Here is a 21,965-nt window from a genome sequence, read left to right as displayed (position 1 = left end):
CCCATTACAAAATGGACACCCGCAAAGAATGCAGGGAAAATTGGACAGTGCTAAGAAACAAGCAGGTGCAAGCTCTGTCTGTTGATTAGAACCTTAGACGCTCAGACAGGACAGAAACTACCAAACAATTTACATACTAATGAGCCATCTCCGGGGACAAAAGGGAAACATTTAGATACACAATGTTAGGACAGACTCCCCGGCGCCAGAAGAAGCTAAGACAAAGCAGACTGACAGTCACCAGGACACGGCCAGCGATCAGGGAACCACCCCTCTATTGGAGGAAAATCGATATAAACGATTGGGAAAGACCCAATTAGTTGAGGCCAAGTTCAAGGCCCGCCCAAAAGAGCACGAAGCCCTTTGCAGTATAAGAGGTATCACCCAAGGGAGAATCTTCCTCCTATGGCTTTGGCTCTCAGTGAAGAGAGACCAGCTACAGCAGACCAAGTAAGTTCCAAGTCAATGCACGCTACGAGATAGACGCACCTAGTTGCTACCCTGTAAACAGCTCAACCCAGCAGCCTCAGAACCGAGCAACGGCCATTGTTCCTCTGACTAAGTGGGCGCCGAAGCTAAGTATAGGCTTTAGTAATAGTGGTAGTTTAGTTTGTAGAGTTTATGCATGAGTAGATTTGACTGTGTAAATAAATGAGCATTGCTTTTGAACTTACTAACTGGTGTATCGAGTTATTGATCAGTATTTGGTTCTGAACCTTGTGGCGTTGTCCAAAGATACCTGACGACTCTTGAATAGAGCCAAATTAAGAACCAACCAAAAGTTAGCAAACTGCCCAGAGAGAGAAAATCATTCGCAATTCTATAGCATCTCATTGCACTCAGAAACATTTTTCTTTGGTGTGGCAACTATTGAGAGAAACAGATGTTTCGGGCAAATGCTGGACAGTGAACCGCTTCTCTCCGCTAGGAAAGGAATTGTCGGAATCACTTTTTCCATCAATGAGAAAATGGAAAATCTCTTGCAAATTTTAGGCTGCTGATCAGAAGAAAACAGCAGTAGTAACCCTTTCTTTATTTGGTGAGCGGTGGGGGAAATTTATGTTCTGTCCCATTCACATTCACTCATACAGATTCTACTCATCATCTCCCAGACACAATTCTTGCTGGAATGACAACGGAAGAGAAATAAAATATCCATGAAAGGCCAACATGACCTCTGCCCTCCCCAGTCTAACAATAACCACCACCTCCTCCCCCACTGCCCCCCAAGATCTTTGCACTCCTCCAATCCTGTGCATTTACACCCCCCCCCCCTTCCCCCTTCACCGTTACTGGCCTGTGGTCAGTTGCCTGGGCCCTAAGCTCCAATTCTACACTGTCTCAACCCACAAATCGGTCCTTAAAATCTGTTTGACCAAGTGTCAAGGAATTGTGTCAGAACAACCCGAAAGATTGGAATATTTTCTGTTGATAATATTCAGAATTTTAAAAAACTGGTGGAGGGTATGAGTGACAGGCAAGGCAAGTGTGATCAATGCAAAAAAATTCATTTTTGCAGTAATATTAAAATACAGGCAGTGTGGCTGCGAGAGTGGCGATTAAGGTGTCGTAAAAGTAAGGGTATTCATTGATTTGCATGCAGAGTGTTCGCTTACAGATCTTCAGAACCATTTACTTGTTTAAAGATAGATAGATAATGGAACATTGTTTATGTTTGAAGGATACCTGGGGGGTTAAACAAGTCAAGGGACAACTTGTAAGAAGCGACAAAACAATGGCATATGCTTTGGGTATGGATGACGGGTGGAATTTACTAACCACCCCACCACGTTTTGTTCGGCGGGGGAGACAGTGGATTTACCAGTCCCGCCATTGTCAATGGGATTTCCCGTTGACAGCACCCCTCCTCACCGTGCAACCGTGTGCCAGCGTGGGCCCAGAATTTCTAGCTGGCGTTAACACCCAGTAAATCCTGCCTATTGTAGTTAATGGGGCAAGCCAGGTCTGTCTGAAAACGCAGTTGGTTCTAGAACTTTCATTTGAACAGGTGTTTCAGTTTCCTGAAATGTTCTCTCTCCAAAGATTCTGCACAATGAAAGCAAGTAAACGCCTGGTTGTTAATGGTATTTAATATATATTGGTTTATTTGGAATATAGTGGCACGTCAAGGAAGTTAAAGTTTCTTCTTTACTGAACTGTTAGAACTGTGGTTAATTCTGTGATTAAATTAATGTTTGTTCTAACGTAAAAGATACCTTTTGGTCAGCATTATCACGTCTGTGGTAGTGTAACATTTCCTCACAGTTTTACAATTTGAAAATAGTGGGTTCTCACTCAGGGTCCTGACAGAGGAGACTTTGTGAACGATTTTGGCCCTCTCCGTCCGCACGGCCTTCCGGTCTTGCTGAAGGTGACCTCCCGCTACGGGTTCCCCGACAGCGCGGTAGGCGAGCAAAGCAAACGGCCATCAAGTTTGGGGGGGGGGGGGGGAAACCAGAAGATCCCTCCACTGGCCTGTTAATGAGCCCAGCAAGACTTCAAAGAGATGTCTGCCGAAAGCAATTTAGTAGGGATGGGCACAGAACAGGAATAGATTTGAATAGGTTGTCGTGATTCAAAAGGAGAAGATATACAAGGTGTGAAAGAAAAGGTGTCATAGGTACGGTATGAATAAAATGTTTTTTACATTCTAAAGTGAAGAGATTAATTTAACCAATTCTGGGAACGATTAGGTCTAAAGAAATTGGGTGAGACAATGGAGAGATCAAAGAGAAAGAACATATTTAAGGTGATAAAAGGAAGTTACTGCAGATGTTGGAATCTGAAACAAAAACAGAAAAGACTGGACAATCTCAGCATGTCTGACAGCATCTGTGGAGAGAGAACGAGCTAACATTTTGAGTCTGGATGACTCTTTGGCAAAACAAGAGAGAACTGGAAATGGGGTCAGATTTATACTGTTGTGGGGAGTGCGTGGAGCAGTGCGGCTGGATAGAGAGTCAGCGATAGGAGGAGATTGACAGAGATGTCATGAACAGAAAGGGAATGTAAATGGGGATAAAATGGAGGGTGACATTAAGATATCAGAATATTCTAATGGCAAATAGGTCACTGGGTATGTTGTGTACATGGCAAGGGCTGGGGTTAGAAATCATGGGGTCCGAAGGATGGGAAGGGGTGGATGGAGAGAGATAGCCATGATGTGGAGATGCCAGCGTTGGACTGGGGTGAGCACAGTAAAAAGTCTTACAACAGCAGGTTACAGTCCAACAGGTTTGTTTCAAATCACTAGCTTTCGAAGCACTGCTCCTTCCTCAGGTGAAATCCTGGAGGAGGAAATTCCTCAGGCGAGAGAGAGCATGTGCATAATAAGGTGGTGCTGATTTAAGTGGATAATGAAACTTATGAAGGGAGCGGTTTTAGATCACAGCCAATAGCAGGAACAATTGGTTAACTCCAGTAGTCAGGGTGAACGAAGCCACGTTTGAATGGCCAACTGCTGGTTAGCCCCAGAGCAACGGCAAAAAGAAAATGTGTGCTAAAATTTACTGGATTTTTATAGATCTTAAACCGGTGTTGATGAATAGATTTAGGGAGGTTAGCTCTGGAAGCAGTTACATTAAGGACTGTTTAAAGGTTTCAGTGTGTGAAGCCATTGCCTTACTTTAATTGCCATTCTATTTCATTTCATTGTTTTTTCTAATTCTTAACAAACATTTACTTTGCTGTAAAATCATCACAAGTAGTCGGGGACATTGTTTCTGGATTTCTCAACCTCCTCCTCTTACTATACAAATTGCAAACACAAACAAATCCAGTGGGTAGCACAGTGGCTAGCACCACTGCATCACAGCACCAGGGACCCGGGTTCAATTCCAGCCTTGGGAGTTTGCTTTATTACAGTTTTATTAAAGGCTCGATATAAATGCAAGCTATTGTCAGGATCACACCTGACAGGGGACGATAAAAAGACTTTTTCGTCGGAAAAACAATTCAATGAGCCAAAAGTAGTCAACGTTGTCATGCTGAAATACATTTATTAACAATATACAGTATACACAAAAGACAGAGTATTATACAAGTTACTGAAATGTGCTTATGATATTTTCAAACTAGATTCTCAGAAGTAGAAGGTGTAACGACTGCACAAATCACTGGTATCAGAAATTTGCCCGTTTATATAAAGGTTTACGTGCTTTCCTTCAAGTAGCTATTTATCTTGCATTATTGACTGCAAAGTATTCAGCTAGAAAGCAAAGATTATTCAGTTTCTATCCACATAGATGGTTGTCATGCTGATTAACACATTCCACCTCTCGCTGCTGGCTACTGCCCACAATCATCTTTCCTTTTCTTTACAGATACTTCAATTTTTCAAGCCCTATTCTTTCCAGCACTTCAAACTAGTAGTACATCAAAATAAAAATCTCGTGGATGCTGGAAATTAAAAATAAACATTAAAAGAAAATGCTGGAAAACACCCATTAGATCAGACAGCGCCTCTGGAGAGAGGTACAGAGTTCATCGTGATCGATCGGCAGAATTGAATGAAGTGTTCCAGCGTAAAGTCGTCGACCTGAAATGCGAACTCAGTTTCTCTACCACAAATGACCCCTGACCCGAACGTTTCCAGCATTTTCTGGGTTTTATATATCAAAGATTTGTTGAAAGTTCGTGCATGTTTCAATCCAAAACTTACAAGATCCACGTGAACCCCAAACAGTGTTACAGACTCCACCGTTAGCCCCCTATGTATTGCTTCTAGTTATTTTATACCTTGAATACGTAGGAGGCTATTCAAAATGTGGCACCTCGATTTTGGCCTTGTGTGAATACGGTTCATTAAAGTATACAAAGTTGGAAAGAGCCACTGTGCATTGCAGGAGGGATACGTTAAGAGTTGACGCTAGCGACAAAAATATATTATCCAAGAATTGCAGCCTGCTGCGTCCAGAACCAGCAGGTCAAATAAGAAAATTAACCATTTTACTTGCAGAATTCTGGGCTGGAAAGTATTAAAAGGGAATCTAGGGAAAATGAATACAAACAGGAGCTGCTCAGAATCTAGAGCGTCCTCAAAACGTACTAGTCCACTACCCTTTACAATCCTCAAGCAATACAGGAAATCCACCTTTGATAATCACACCCCATTTTTCCCCCCAAATCCCTTCAACCTCCTTAGTGCTCCTGTAAGGGAGCCTCAGAATACTGTGTTTAAACAGATTGCATTACTATACTTAATAAAGAGTACCAACCCGAATGCTGACCGAATGTCAGTGTTTGGTCAGCGCCACTGATATTACACTTTTGTCGCTAAAACTTAAGATTTCTTCTTATTTTTGTACTGTCAGTCGATTCTGTACTGTCAGTCAATTTAAATGCATTGTGAAGCATGTGTTTATTTATAGCTACCCAGTGACAGCATTAAAATGTACTTCCCCTCTCTCGCCAACTTAAAACAGTGATGTGCCAATGTGCGAGAAGCCAATATTTAATCTCCATAATTAGCTCTCAAATTTTACTGCTTGAAGTAACTCATTACTATCAATATAAATCTGGTGAAGATGTTGCAAGATTGGTGGGGGTGGAGGTGGAGGGGCGGGGAATGTAAAAATATTTTCAACGCTGCTTAAAACAGCAGTTAGCATACAAAAAGAAATCAAACCATCTGATGCGCAGTAAAATGGTTCCTCTATATAGTGTCTTACACTGAGGCTGTAATGCTCAGGAAGATTGCGCCTGCCCTTGCCTCCCCTCTTTACCCATCTCACTTTTGTAATTGCCACCAAATTCGATAAGACTTTGCATTTCACACACCATCTGGTGAAACCCACGAGAGCGTCAAAAGACAAGACCAGGTAAGCTAAGACATTTTTAGCCAGGCAGCTCTGGAAATACGTACGAGACATGGTGCTCAAATGGAGGCATTGGTAGCCTGTAGGTTATTAGCCTGTAGGTTATTAGGCCAAGCAAGTCTCACACGATTCTTGTCGACATAATCCAGTTACTCTGTCCTGTAATGAAGGCTGGTTGCACTATCAAAACTCAGCTCAAGTTAATTCTCAGCTCAAGTTTAAAAAAAAAAAATTAAGCAACAAACACAAAAAGCTGGTGGAAAGCATCTCATCTGTTCGCTAGCACGATTAAAACTGCGCTACGACAAATCATATGCAAGATATACCTTAAGCATAAAGCAAATAAGCAGCTGGCATGTAAAAAGGTAAAGCTTTGGTCACAGTCTTTTAATGATCATATTAACGGGTATTTTCTTTTTAATCCTCTGCCATTTGAGGCGCTGAAGAAACAAATATCAATGGAGTGAGGATGTTAACTCTGCCTGGAGGTCAGGGGAAACCAAAGAGTTCAAATGGGACAATCCATTCAGCTTAAAAGTTGCTGAAAATTTCATGCTTCTTGTTCCAGTCCATCGGAGGGGCCCTCTTGTTCTTGCGTTTCGCTTGCATTTTCTCTCTGGTTTCAGCCGCTGTGGGACTTAAATTCAATCCGCTCTCTGCAAATGGATCATTGTCTAGGTCTTCTTTCATCTGCATGGGTTCAGAAAAATGGTAGAGAAAATAAATAGGAATATAGTTAAAAGGTACATAGCCATGATAGAATGGCGGAGCAGACTCAATGGGCCAAATGGCTTAATTCTGCTCCGATATCTTATGAACTTATGAATACACACACATTTTAAAAAAAAGAGAGCAATAACCGGTCTAACTGATTGGCAAAGAAAAGGCTGGTGGCAGTGAGTGACATGAAAGACATCTCTAAAATTTTGAATAGCATAGGCATGTCCAAAATGAGGGGTAGTCACTAATAAATCCAATAGGGAATTCAGGAGAAACATGTTAAGTAGAGAGTGGTTCGAATGTGGAACAAGCTACCACAGGGTGTGGTGGAGTGGAGTAGCGTAGGTGCATTTAAGAGGAGGCTAGATAAACACTTGGGAGAAAGCATTAGAAGGACATGTTGATGGAGGGAGCCGATGAGAGGTAGGAGATGACTCACTGGACATTATATTCCACGCAACGTCCATGTCTGTGCTGCAAATTCTACATATCGTGCAGTTGAATAAGTAGATTGTAAAATTCTACTCTGAAAGTAAGTTTTAATTCAAATGCCCTAGGATCCAGGTTTCTAATTTTGATGCTATTCATGGAAGTAAGCTGCTTCAAAACAGAACCTGGCTTTGCAACTTTAATTAGGGCACTGCTCCAATTGTATTCATATCACAAGAGCATTTATGTTTTTTTTAAATTGGGATGCTTCTGCAATCCAATTCATATTATTAGAGTCTCCTTAGATTATAATTCCTATAATTTAACTAAATAAATTTCATTTAAAGGTCTGATTAGACCTTTGCGTGCAGCCATGTGAAGAAAACGCGAGATACTCTTAGAAATAATCACCGCTCTCGATACAATATGAAACACCCCCAAAGAGCTGAAGAATACCAAGCCCTACAATTAAGCTTGCTCTAATTTGTGGGGAACTGGGTTTTTAATTACAGTCTCGTTTCAGCAAACATGCGCCCTCATTGTATCTCACCTTGCTAGAAAGTTCAAAATAATTCCTTTCGGCCAACTGCTAAATCAAGAAAATAATGTCAAAGCCAGTACATTTTAACTCATTATAGTGAGCAAGAGGATTCTCCAGTAATTTGTAGAGGAATAAATAAGATCAAATTAAAACTCTAAATCTGAAAGTGATGGTGTGCTCTGTAACAGGTACACATCACAAGAGCCTAAAATGACATGCATGCCATTATCTGTCACCTGCATTAGTTGTATATGAGCGCTCAGAGAGGCTGTATATAGCCTGGTGCAGTCGACCGCAATGATTAGTGCTCCTCATTTGCCCTTTTGAAAGACTGGAATCCTTCACAGGTCAACATTCCATCGCTTTCTGCCATGTGGAATGAATTCATTTTGAATTAGGTAAATTTTCCCTCAGGAAAATTGATAGCCCTGCTGTCAGCCAATGCCGGATAATTCACTTTAGTCTCATTTATCTTCAGGCAAGGGGTACTCTTTTCTCTCTGACTGATCCAAATTAATTAGGTCACTGCAAGTGCGGAGCAGCGCACATTTACTGCTTGCTCTCCTCATGCCCAACGTCCACTCAGGAGATGAGCGATTAGCAAACTTTCATTCCAGTAAGTAGCAAAGGAGTTACCGTTAGGCACAATTAAATTGTGCTGTATTGCAATTTGGCAAGATTCACCAGCTTTGCAAGATTTGCACCCCCAGAAGTGTGTTCACAGGCAAAACTGTATTTGCTTTTCACAGAAACAGAACATTTGGATAGCATTGGTACAACAACAATTTATCTGTGCTGCTATTCGCAATTACACAGTTGTCTCTTTGTACAATTGGTGGCACTTAATGCAACAAGTCTAAAATATGATCCCCATAAATCCAATTGGTCAGCAATTTAACATTGTTAAAACTGAGCTGCAAAAATAGGTAAGAAATATTAACACGTGTGCAACAAAAACCTGCATTTATACGGGCACCTTTTGTGCAGAAAAATGTTGCATGGTGTTTAGAAATATATAGCACTATTTGCTAGCCAAGGCACTCATCATAATCCCCCGCTATTGAAGATCCAGCATGTCTCGATGGCCGAGGACTCACATAGTAGATCTTGGCCCTTCCGACCTACAAACTATATCTAGTCAATTCTTGGTCCTACATGAGCATTCGATTTAGGGACCACCCTCACCTACCCAAACTTTCCGATGGGAGGACTGTTGGAAACCCCTCCCCCCCCCAGGCCACACTCCTGGAGCTGTGGCAATGTGACAGTGCAAGGGTAGCAGTGCCAGGGTGTCTGGGTGGCAATGTAAAGGTGGCCACACCAAAGGGAGTGCCAGGGTACTCCCCTGTCCACAGTGAGTGTCAGGATATCACCCTGTCCTGTCCCAACCACCCGGAGGTCTCTAATGACCTGGGAGACCCGCCCTAGTTACCATTAAGACTTGTCCACGATCGTGTGGATCTGTTCTAAACAGTGCCCTAGGCGCCGGGTGAATCCAGTGAACATATATTTAAATGAATCAAGGACCGCATGTGCTCCTGGCTTGCTGCTGCTGGATATCTGGCCTGGCATCTGCTCTCTCGCCCTCCCAGTCCAGTAGCCACCCAGCCCTCTCACTTAGCCTGACTTCTGGCTCTGGTCGAGTCACGCCACTGCTTCCCGAAAATCACAGTGACGGCGCCTGCCTGGTCTTCACACCACACCTCTCGGCTTGGGTGGCTTGAGCCTCGATGACCGTGTGCCTCTCGCTGGCTGCTGGCTATCTGGTCTAGCCTCTGCTCTTTCACCTTCACCACTCCAGTTTCCACCTGGTCAAGTCACCCCACTGGCCACTGCTCCCTGAAAACTACAACGCCTGGCCTCCCCACCTGCCGACTGCTTACCTCTCTGATCTCGCTGGGGTGGCTGGGCCTGGAGCCTCGACGACCGCGGGTGTGCCGCTGGCTGGTTGCCGCTGGCTTTATCTGGCCTGGCCTCTGTTCCTTGTTTGGTTGCCCGACCCCCTCAGCCCTGGCCTGGAGGTTGAAAGTCGCCCCACTGCTTCCCTTGATAACTGTGGGCCAGCATCACCTCCACGCCTCGCTGAAGGCTTCGCAGGATTGCACCCTGATGTTAGGTCATCGGCATTATTTTTGCCTCAGGTTACCAGCCGAGCCGAATGTCAGAATCCTGGCTTCTGTTCACTCAGAAACGTTAGAGATGTTTGTCTGAACGGCTCGAAGTCTCCACCACCTTTCAACATTGAGCAAACTGTTTTCCTGCTATAAAGGGAAGTCCACAATCAGAGCCCAATGTTGTTTTGTATTGCCTGCTAAGAATGATCCCATCTGTAAAAGGCTGTTATTGGTGCTCCCATGGTGTTCCCACCACAACAGTCACCTCTCTGTAGAGGACCCCACATTGACTTTAGCCTCGCGTTGCAGCGCTGTGTGTTTCATGCAAGTCCGCCTCTGCTTCAGTAGCTTTTTTTGCTATTGAAGAATGGCTTGTTTGTGACACATTAGTCTTTGAACTGGGCTACTTTCCATAGTCAGGCTAGTACTCCACTCAAGGATTGCCTTGTATACGTCTGTGCTAGATTCGCTCGATATCGATGATTCCTTTGGCATATTTTGCTGCTGTCTCAGCCTTTCCATTTAACTGGGGAGAGTGCAGAGATGATGTGCATTTCCCAATCCTTTGCGAAACTCCTGAATTCTTCACTCGTGAACTGAGGGCCATTGTCACTCATCACAATGTCTGGAATGCTGTAACAACTATAATGTGCTTTGAGGCCTTCTACTATTTCTTCTGTCACTGAAGTCAGCTGATATACCATCCAGCAGTCAGAATAGTAGACCACAATGATGAGATAAATGGGTTCCTGAGAGAGGTCTACTCCTAGCTTCATTCATAGATCATGGAATTTACAGTGCAGAAGGAGGCCATTTGGCTCATCGAGTCTGCACTGGCCCTTACAAAGAGCACCCTACTCAAGCCCATGTATCTACCCTATGCCCATAACCCAGTAACCCCCACTTAACCTTTTTGGACACTAAGGGCAATTTAGCATGGCCAATGCACCTAACCCGCACATCTTTGGACTGTGGGATGAAACTGGAGCACCCGAAGGAAACATACGCAGACAATGGGAGAACATGCAGACTCCACAGAGACAGTGACCCAGCCAGGAATCGAACTTGGGACCCTGGAACTGTGAAGCAACTGTGCTAACCACTAGGCTACTGTGCTGCCTGTCTGGGATTCATAGCCTGTTTGGGATGTCATGCGTCATCAGAGGCTATATAGCTTGTTTAACTTGTAATTGTTCCAGGCACCTCACTGGCCAACATGGTCCTTAATTTCATTGCTCACATTTGATCTGCAGAGCACTTCTCTCTCACCTTCCTTGCTCTCAGTTTACTTCCTTGATGGCTTTCTCCTTGGGGATAACGATGTTCACAGGCCATCCTTTTACTACTACTTCTTATAGCACTTGGGTAAGTTACATCTTGTTGGGCAGTTTGGAACAAGGCTAGTCTGCCAGATTCAATGCCTCTGCCAGGTTGATGATTCAAGATCATATTGTGCTGCTGCTTAATGTTCAATCTGGAGGGTTTCACATTCGGTTCATAGAATCCCTACAGTACAGAAGGAGGCCATTCGACTCATTGAGTCTGCACCAACCCTCTGAAAGAGCACCCTACTTATGCCCTATTCCTGTAACCCCACCTAACCTGCACATCCCTGGACACCAAGGGGCAATTTAGCATGGTCAATTCACCTAATGTGCACAACTTTGGACTGTGGGTGGAAACCGGAGCACCCGGAAGAAACCCACCAAGACACGGGGACAACCTGCAAATTCCACACAGTCACCCAAGGTCGGAATTGAATCCGGGGTTCCTGGCACTGTGGAGACAGCAGTGCTAACCACTGTGTCAGCCCACACCCCCCACCAAACTTTCTTCATGGAGAGTGCTACTCGCAACAGCATGTCTGCGATGTATAACTGTTTCCCTTGCTTGTATGTCATGTGTTTAGATGATATGTCTGCAAACGAAGTAGCATTCTTTGCAGACACTTTGGAGCAGTTTGAGAAAAATGCTTTGAAGTGGCTGCACTGTTACTTTGACTCTGCCAAGCAGGTATTGATGTTCCGGGGATGGTGGGACTGTCTTACGAAGAGAAATTGGGCAAACTGGATCTAATTTCTCTATTTGAAGAGTGAGAGGTCATCTCATTGAAACCTACAAAATACTCAAAAGGAATAGACAGAATAGGTGCAGGTAAGATGTTTCCTTGTTTGGGAAGCTGAGAACCAGGGTTCACAAGTTCAAAATTAAGGGGGGGGGGGGGGGGGGGGGAGCCACTTAGGAGTGAGATGAAGAGAAATATTTTACACTGAGGATTGTGAATCTATGGAATTCTCTGACCCAGAGAGCTGTGGAAGTTCAGTTGTTTAAAGCAGAGATTGATAGGTTTTGGATTAATAATAACTTAGATGGCTATGGGAATAATGGGTGTGAAAGGCATTGAGGTGATTGGACTGAATGGCAGAGCAGGCTCGATGGGCTGATTGGCCTCCTCCTGTACCTATTTTCCCAAGACTCCTACAATGCTCACAAGCAAAAGAAATAGTCAGGCACGCTTTCTGGATCGGGGTGTAGCGTCGTTCCATTTGCATTGATGCTGTGGAGGCAAATACAACTCATTGCCCTTGCTGCATTAGGGTTGCTCCAACACCTAGCTCATTTGCATGATGTTACAAGTGGCTTCAACACTGAAGTCAAAGTACCTGAGCATTGTTGTCACTAATCATTTGATTCCACTGCACATGCTTGGCGGTGAGCTTGCGATGGCAGATATCTTGCTTTCACATCTGTTCATCGTTTCTCCAGCTCTCACTTTGTCAAGATGCATCCAAAGGCCTTTTACTCTCAGCACAGGACCTATGTACTTGATTTCAGGCATCTTCAATTACAATTCTTTTCTTCTTCAACTAGAGGTTCATTTGACGAGCTTGCTCTCGCAGTCGTATTGAATTCCGATCATGGTCAGCTATGGCTTCTTCCATTGTGTCTGCACATCCGTAGACAAATAGATCATCCACTATGGCTTCTACTCTGGGAAGATCTCGTGCTGTCTGCGATGACACTCTTCGGGAACCGTGGATATACCAGATATTATGTGCAACCTTCTGAATCTCGCGATCGGCATATAGAATGTAGTTAGAAAGTTGCTGCTTTCATCCAGCTTCACTTGCCAGTAACCATCCTTCAGGGTAAAAATCTTTGCTATGGCAAATTGCAGCAAAACTCCTTCAATGGCTGGCATGGGGTAAAGAGATCTCTTCAGCACTTCATTTAGATCCTTTGGTCGAGCCATACTTGCAGCTTTACAGGTTGTTTCATGCTCCTGATCCCATGGTTAGCACTGTTGCTTCACAGCGCCAGGGTCCCAGGTTCGATTCCCGGCTTGTGTCAACGTCTGCGGAGTCTGAACGTTCTCCCTGTGTCTGTGTGGGTTTCCTCCGGGTGCTCCGGTTCCTCCTACAAGTCCCGAAAGACATGCTATTAGGTAATTTGGACATTCTGAATGCTCCCTCTGTGTATCCGAACGGGCACCGGAATGTGGCAACTCGGGGATTTTCACAGTAACTTCATTGCAGTGTTAATGGAAGCCTACTTGTGACAATAAAGATTATTAATTTTAAAAAAAAAATTTCCAGCTCTATCTTGTTATTTTTATGCTTGAGGGCAGCTGGAACACTTCTCAGCTCTATACTTTCATCTACTTTGATATGATAGTCTCCGGGTAGATCCTGGAAACACATCTTTGTCTTCCTCTGTTCAGCAGTCAATGGTGGTGTGCGCTCCGACAGGTTCCAAACCTCTGTTGGCACATTCAGGGTTACTGGTTCAAGCTTTAAACTTGCTTCAGCTGAGATGATTAGTGGTTGTACCGCAGCTATGATCTGGAACTCAAGCTGCATTGGGCTCTCTGACTAATTTATCTTCCCGGTGTGAATATCGTGCCATCATATGGCCTCAACCTTACTTTTGAGGGCCTCATTGCTGGATCACCATGTTGAGCCACTTTTCACAGGTCTGCGAAGGCCATGATGTTGCATTAATGTCCATCTGATGCTTCTTGGTTCTCTCGAAACTCTCCTGCGGTCATCATAATTGGTTTACTTGAAACTCTCTTGCGGTTATCATTGTAACAGTCACAAACCACTTATCACCTGTAGACATGACTGGCCCAACCTGTTGTATAATGCTTCATCACACTCTTCTGTTGATATCTCTCATCTGTATAGACTTATTTTGATTCTTTCAAGCAAAGCACGGATGTAAAATTAATCCGCTTCTTGCAGTTAAAACACTGCTTTCCCCACACTGGGCAATCCTTCTCTTCCTTTCATGATGAATGGAGAAATTGTTATATATTATATTCTGTTTCAGTAATGTTATTAAAGACCCTGGTTTAAAATACATACAGGCAATGTGTCTACTAATTATGAGTCATAAAAGGTGAGGTAATCATTCATTTTAACCACACCTTAGTGAAAGATAAAGGACTAATGGAATAATGTTGTGATTGCTGGAGATTCCCTGGAGAGTAGATAATTTATGAAGGATTGTATTTAGTCCTAGCTGGTCATGGAACATAGTGGGATACAAATGATGTAATTAATGGGAAGAGCCAGGGCTGTCTATAGTTTTGTAGTCTTGTTGTAGGATTTTACAGCAGTTTCGCCAAATGCTGTTAAGTTGAGAAGTACACTGGATCTGCCCCAAAAAGATTTCTCTCCAAAAGTCTCTCCACAGATAAGCAAGTAATGTGTTTTGTTAACTTTATTTATAAAAGTGGCATTTGAACTGTATTGGGTTGCACTGGAAATAGTGGCAGGTGTAGGTTTAAGAACTGTTTAACTGATAATTGTTAAAGCTATTCATTGGACATTAAAGTGGTTAATTCTGTGTTTAAATTAAAGTTTGTTTTAACATAAAAGATACACATTAGTCAGAGCCATCACTCCTGGGTGAAGCATCCTTTCCTCACAGTGTTTACAAATTGAAAAATTGTTTGGGATTCCCATCTGGTGTCCTAACAAAAGTTGGGGTTTGGCCCAGTATCCTAACACTTTGTATGATGTCTTCCACAATATTTACACCCTGCCCTCGGCCTGTGATTGCTCTGCTCTTTAGGCCCTGTATCTCTGGTGTGCTCTTCCATATATGGTGTCCGAACTGATGTTTTACAAGATCCGTATTTCTACACCACTATAATTTTCCTGAGTGCAAGTTTCCCATCTTTCTGTAGAATTTCTCTCACCGAGGGGGTCTCGTATTCCATCTTCCATCAGATCATCATTTACCTGTCCGAATTCGCATGATTCTGCAAGCTGTGTTACTGCAGTCACATACTGTTCAATGTCCCCTTGAGCTCTAATATTGAATACATAGTGTTCATAAGTTGTGTTCAATTTGGATTCAAAGCGTTCGTTCAAGGCTTTCACAATCTCTGCCATCCGGTTTCTTTGCTTATCAGTTAGATTTGGGGCGGTATACAATTTGTAGTAGTTCAACCCCAGTAGTGTTAGAAGTGTGACTGTCATCAGTTCTGGCTTGTTAATTTACCAGTTGCAAGTGGAAACATTGCCAGTTCTGCCCATATTGTCTTTTATTTCCTGGAGCTGGGAGTAGAAAGTTTACTACCATGTTCCCTCATCCAATATTTCCCCTGCAGCCTTTGGTTATGTGTTTGCTTTTCCTTGTCCTTTTTTGCAGAGTTGAATATTTGTGTGCACCATTCTGACCTGCATCTCCCCTGCAGCATTTCCAAGATTTCAAAACTCTATTTTATCCCACTTCTGGCAATGGCCTGTAACTTTCTCGGAGTGGCCATTAGTGGCGGATTATTACACCTGCGCTCAACATTAAAGTGCCTGACTTGCCTGATCTTCCTGACTCAGGCCATCACAGCAACTAAATTCCACTTAGTGCATGGCTTAGCAAGACATTTGCAATCAAGTACATGGGATCTAGAATGGAAATTTTGCTTGTAATTTTGCAAATTGTAATTTTGATTTTGGATGATGAAAGGTGGAGATGGATTCAACCACCTGTTATCCAACTCTCCCCATGTCCATTTCTATTGCCTGGCATTAAAAAGCATCTATTTTACCTTCAGACAAAGTCAAAATTTTACCCTCCCCACATTTAGTTTTGAAGATGGCATCATGTGGCTACCGTAGGAAAGTTCTAGATGTTATGGTGATGATGAAACCATGTCATTACCTGACCCCCTCCATACAAGCCACTTCTGAATGGTGCTCTCTTTGAAAGTACTGCACACTATCCCACGATGAACAATCTCCGAATACTTCTATGATTATGGGTGCTTTATTGAAATCTATAGCCGAGGGGTGACCTAGAGGAAGTAAAATTATTGAGGGATTTTTTTTTTAAAGAGGAGAGATAAAATTTCCAATTGTGGGCAAAACTGAGGGCATCATATTTAAAAAATCCGAAGAAATTGGGTAAGGAATTCTTTACCCAGAGAGCAATGGGAATGTGGAATCACAGAGAATGGTTAAAGCAAATGTATTTAAGGGGGATGCTAGACAAGTATATGGGGAAGGAGAGAATAGAGGTTATGCTGATAGAGTTAGATGGAAAGGACCTTAAGAAGGGCAAGAGCCAGGTGGGCCGAATGGCCTTTTTCTGTGCACCCCCTACGCGAGAACATTTTCTGGATTTAAAATGGAAGGGACAGAGCCGCAGAAGAATTTTTTCATCCACAATATTCAGACTGTGGAATTAGAATTTCGTTGCCCCCTGGCATCAGACATCCTAACAATCCGTCAGTCATTACTCACCGGAGTTCTTGGAGATCCATTTGCCAGTGGTTGTGGCAAAAGCCCTGAAAGGGAGAACACAAAAAAAAAATGGAACATCAGAAAATTCTCAAACACGAGTGATCTTCCAAAGTACTCCATGCACTAATCCACACAGATTTCATGAATTGTTACCACACGAGACCAGCTGACATTCATTCACTAAAGAGGAAGACAATTTTGATTGTGGTATTGGACTAGCAGCATAAATGTTCTTTATTATTTCATGGATGAGGGTTTCTCTGGCATTTGTTGCCCATTCCTGATCATCCTTGAACTGAATGGTTTGCTTGGCCATTTCCGAGTCATGTAGGCCAGGCCAGACCAGATAAGGATGGCAGATTTCCTTCCCTAAAGAACATTAGTGAACTAGATGATTTTTTAAAGATAACCAATGACAGTCATCACAGACATCATTACTGAGGCTAGCATTATATTCCAGATTTCATTAATTGAATTTCAATTCCACCAGTTGCTGTGGTGGGATTTGAACCCATGATTCCAGAGCATCAGATTGGGCCTCTGGATTACTACTCTGGTGACATTACCACTGCACCACCATATCCCCAATATTAAAGAGGGTGGAAATCCCTGGGCGTTCCCCAATCATACTGCAACTTCAGTGGGAAATTGGGCAAACTCCAAAATTCAACCTCCGCAAGTTCAAATCTCACTGCGGCAAGTTGTGAAATTGAATTCAATCTCTCCGATATAGTGGGTCATGCCAACAGTGGTCATGATGATCATCAGAGCAAACAAACAAACATTGGCAACACGCATCACTGGAACATTATTGTGGGCACTGCGTGGAAGCTGCAGAGTTTGATAACCCAACTACTCGAAAGCCCTGGCTTAAATATTACCTCACAGAGGGCAGATTTAATTGCTTCACCCAAGGTCAGTAACTACTCACATCCAGCTCTTAGCAAGTGGCATGATGCAACAGGCTCTGTGAATTATGACACATACTGCCCAGTTTCCAATTACAACGCAGTAACCAGTTTAACTAAAAATGTATTCTTTAGGACTTCCAGTTGCGGCCTTGCCTGGATAGGTCGCACGTTCGGCATCTCCCGCCGGGAACGGACTTTTGGGCTCTCAAGAGGGGCCCCAACGGCACTTGTTCGACGGCTTCCAGTGTGGGAAGGTGACAGCAAGGTCCCCCCAACAGTATATGGATTGGACCAGGAGTGGAGCGGTGAAAAAAGGGATCTAGGAGCAGCGAAATGTGAGAGGGAGAAAAAGCAAGATGGCGGCGGGTGGAGACCAAGCAGCGTGGGCGCAGTGGTCGCAGGAGCAGCAGGAGTTTCTTAAACGCTTCTTTGAGGAGCTGAAGACAGAAATGCTGGCGCCAATGAAGGCGGCGATTGAGAAGCTAGTGGAGACCCAGAAGGCCCAAGGGGTGGCGATCCGAGAGGTGCGGCAAAAAGCCTCAGAGAACGAGGACGAGATCTTGGGTCTGGTGGTGAAGGTGGAGGCGCACGAGGCGCTGCACAAGAGGTGGGCAGAAAGATTTGAGGACCTGGAGAATAGGTCGAGGAGGAAGAATCTTCGGATTCTGGGTCTCCCTGAAGGAGTGGAGGGGCCCGATGCCGGGGCATATGTGAGCACGTGCTCAATTCGCTGATGGGCGCGGGAGCCTTCCCGAGGCATCTGGAGCTAGATGGGGCTCACCGGGTCCTGGCAAGGAGACCCAAGCCAACGAGCCGCCAAGGGCTGTAGTGGTGAGGTTTCACCGCTTTATGGACAGAGGGTATGTCTTGAGATGGGCCAAGAAAGAGCGGAGCAGCAGGTAGGAGAACACGGAGATCCGAATCTACCAGGGCTGGAGTGCAGAGGTGGCCAAGAAGAGAGCTGTCTTTAATCAGGCTAAGGCGGTGCTCCATCGGAAGGGGGTGAAGTTCGGTATGCTGCAGCCAGCGCGATTGTGGGTCACATTCCAGGATCGGCACCACTCTTTTGAAACGCCCGAGGAGGCTTGGACCTTTATACAAACTGAAAAGTTGGACTCAAATTGAGGGTTTGTTGTTGTGGGGGGGGGGGGGATGTCTGCTGTATATATGGTTTTAACTACGTATAGAGAATGTTCCCTTGGTTGGGTGCTGGATGGGGATGGGTGAAGAGATTTGATGGGGAGACTGTGGGAGAGTGTGGGCGTCGGTGTTGGAGGGAGTTGAGGCCCAGGGATGGGGAATTGAGATAAGGCCGCAAAAGGATCTGCGGAAGAGGGGGCGGGGCCGGCTCAGGAAAGTGCGGGCTCTTTCCCGCGCTAGGGAAGGACGGAGGTAGGGGTCGGAGGGGGGGGGGGGGGGGGGGGGTATAGGGTTGCTGCTGCATTGGCCAAAGGGGAACTGGAAATAGGAGAGAGGTGGTCGGGGTGGGGGTCCGCCGTCTGGGGGACTGGAGGGTGCGGGAGGCACAGGCACGTGACTGGCCTAGAAAAGGAGATGACTAGTTGGCGGGGGGGGGGGGGGGGGTGAGCAGCCCCCCAATCCGGCTGATAACTTGGAATGTGAGGGGCCTGAATGGGCTGGTTAAGAGGGCCCGAGTGATCGCGCACTTAAAGGGACTGAAGGCAGACATGGTCATGCTTCTGGAGACACATTTGAAGGTGGCAGATCAGGTCAGGCTGAGAAAGGGATGGGTAGGACAGGTATTCCACTCGGGGCTGGATGCGAAGAACAGAGGGGTTGCAATACTGGTGGGGAAGCGGGTGTCATTTGAAGTAAAGAATATTGTAGTGGATAATGGAGGTCGATACGTGATGGTGAGTGGTAGGTTGCAGGGGGTGCGGGTGGTATTGGTAAACGTATACGCCCCGAACTGGGACGATGCTGGATTTATGAAGCGCATGCTGGGTCGGATTCTGGACCTGGAGGTAGGAAGCTTGATAATGGGGGGGGACTTCAACACGGTGCTGGATCCAGCATTGGATCGCTCTAGATCCAAGATGGGGAAGAGGCCGGCTGCGGCCAAGGTGCTTAGGGGGTTGATGGACCAGATGGGGGGAGTGGATCCATGGAGGTTTGCCAAGCCCCTGACCAGGGAATTCTCATTCTTTTCCCATGTACATAGAGCCTACTCCCGGATAGATTTTTTTGTTTTGAGTAGGGCGCTAATCCCGAAAGTGGAGGGAACGGAGTAGTCGGCCATAGCCATCTCGGACCACGCCCCGCACTGGGTGGAGCTGGAGTTAGGAGAGGAGAGGGATCAGCGCCCGCTGTGGCGTCTTGATGTGGGATTATTGGCGGATGAGGTGGTGTGCGGGAGGGTGTGGGGGTGCTGTAGCCACGTAAAATGGCTGCGTTCTGATTAATCTGGCCAAAACCCAGTTTAAAATGGCTAACCCGAAAGACTGCTGGGAAAAGCAGCTAAGAAGACACAAGCAGGCAGCTGCAGACAGTATTGCATATTCGGCTCTGGGAAGTTAGCCCAGATCGATACTCAGGGCTATCAACAGCCCATCAACCCAGGTATTTGTAGTTGCATTCAGGACTGTTTGCAGCCCATCTACCCAGACATCTGCAGTTAAATCGGCTATCCTCGGGAACAATTGCAACATGTTAGCAATTGAATACCGGGCCAGACCTGTTGGCGCCTGCAGTGGCCAAAACAAAGACAGGTGAGCGACCACCCCCCGATCGAGGCATCGCCTCACCATTGGACACATCGACCCCAGAGATTGGGGACAGATCCAATCACTTGGGACTCAGGGTCAAGGGCCGCCCCGGGAGGCGGGAAGCCCCTGGGCCCTATAAAAGTGAGGGTCCAAGTTCAGATCTCTCTCTCTCTCATCTTCGCCTGCTCGAGACCTTCGCAAGAACAGCAACCGGCCACTGTAAGTTTGAATCCAGCGATCGCTATCCGGTAGAGACACCTAGCCACCGACCTGTAGCAGCCTTTTGAATCCCGCGGGCCAGATCTGATTGGACAAGCCATTCGTTTCCCTGACGTGGTGGGCTCTTCCTAAGTTAAGTATTGGCCAGTAGTGATAGGTTTATTATATAGAAAGTAGTGTTAGGGTATTAATATTGCTTGTTGTATATAATAAATGACCGTTGTTTTAATCCTTACTCAGCAGTGTGCTGTATTATTAATCATAACCTGAACTTGAACCACGTGGCGGTATCATAAAGATACCTGGCGACTCATGAGCAAAGGTGACGTACTCAGAGCAAATAGACTAAGGTTAAAAAGAGCAACAGTGCATCGAGAGATATTTGGAGGCCAATGACAATGGAGAGGTGCAGGTGGGGTAGTCTGGGAGGCGTTGAAGGTGGTGGTCAGGGGAGAGTTGATCTCCATCAGGGCCCACAGGGAGAAGAGAGGGGGCAGGGAGAGGGAGAGGTTGGTGGGGGAGATCTTAAGGGTGGACAGGAGATATGCAGAGGCCCCCGAGGAGGGACTACTCAGGGAGCGGCGAAGTCTCCAGACGGAGTTTGACCTGTTGACCACAGGGAAAGCAGAGGCACAGTGGAGGAAAGCACAGGGGGCGACGTACGAGTATGGGGAGAAGGCGAGCCGGATGCTGGCACACCAGCTTCATAGGAGGGAGGCAGCGAGGGAGATGGGTGGAGTTAAGGATAGCGGGGGGAATAAGGTGCGGCGTGCGGTGAGAGTAAATGAGGTATTCAAGGACTTCTATGAGAAGTTGTACAGATCTGAGCCCCCAGCAGGGGAAGAGGGGATGCGACGATTTTTGGATCAACTGAGGTTCCCGAGGGTGGAGGAGCAGGAGGTGGCTGGTTTAGGGGCGCCAATTGGGTTGGAGAAGCTGGTTAAAGGATTGGGGAACATGCAGGCGGGGAAGGCCCCGGGACCAGGTGGGTTCCCGGTAGAGTTTTATAGGAAATATGTGGATCTGCTAGGCCCGTTGCTAGTGAGGACTTTCAATGAGGCAAAGGAAGCGGGGACCCTGGCCCGACAATGTCCGGGACGCTGATCTCTCTGATCCTGAACCGGGACAAGGACCCACTGCAATGTGGGTCGTATAGACCGATCTCGCTCCTCAATGTGGATGCTAAGTTGCTGGCAAAAGTGCTGGCTACGAGAATTGAGGACTGTGTCCCGGGGGTGATCCATGAGGACCAGACGGGATTTGTAAAGGGCAGTTAAACACTAATGTGCGGAGTCTCCTCAACGTGATTTTGATGCCATTGGTGGAGGGAGAGGTGGAGGTAGTGGCAGCTATGGACGCGGAGAAGGCCTTCGACTGGGTGGAGTGGGAGTATCTTTGGGAAGTGTTGCGGAGGTTTGGGTTGATGGGAGGGGTTCATCAGCTGGGTCAGGCTGCTATATAGAGCCCCGGTGGAGAGTGTGGCTACGAATCGGCGGAGGTCGGAGTATTTTCGGCTGTACCGAGGGACGAGGCAGGGGTGCCCCCTGTCCCCCTTGTTGTTTGCATTGGCAATTGAGCCTTTGGCCATGGCACTAAGAGAGTCCAGGAAATGAAGGGGAGTGGTCCGAGGGGGGGAGGAACATCGGGTGTCGCTGTATGCGGACGACCTGTTGCTGTGTGTGGCAGATCCAGTAGAGGGGATGGCGGAGGTCATGCGGATCCTAAGGGAGTTTGGGG

The 21,965-nt window shown here is 45.8% G+C and overlaps 1 protein-coding gene across 1 annotated transcript in view; it reads right to left on the bottom strand.

Annotated features, from left to right (window-relative positions):
* Nucleotides 1-3,978: 3,978 nt before the first annotated feature.
* LOC140394377 (Na(+)/H(+) exchange regulatory cofactor NHE-RF2-like) overlaps nucleotides 3,979-21,965 on the bottom strand; it is a 175,535-nt gene continuing 157,548 nt past the window's right edge. Inside the window, exons 5-6 of the mRNA XM_072481582.1 lie at nucleotides 16,373-16,416; nucleotides 3,979-6,506 (exon numbers count right to left, since the gene is read on the bottom strand). Coding sequence (XP_072337683.1) covers nucleotides 6,348-6,506; nucleotides 16,373-16,416 — 203 coding nt within the window. The 3' untranslated portion in view covers nucleotides 3,979-6,347. The remainder of the gene's footprint in view (nucleotides 6,507-16,372; nucleotides 16,417-21,965) is intronic.

Source organism: Scyliorhinus torazame, chromosome 17, assembly GCF_047496885.1.
Source record: "Scyliorhinus torazame isolate Kashiwa2021f chromosome 17, sScyTor2.1, whole genome shotgun sequence".
Taxonomy (NCBI): Eukaryota; Metazoa; Chordata; class Chondrichthyes; order Carcharhiniformes; family Scyliorhinidae; genus Scyliorhinus; species Scyliorhinus torazame.
The sequence above is the reverse complement of the archived record's forward strand: the minus strand, read 5'-3'. Positions and strand labels throughout refer to the sequence as shown.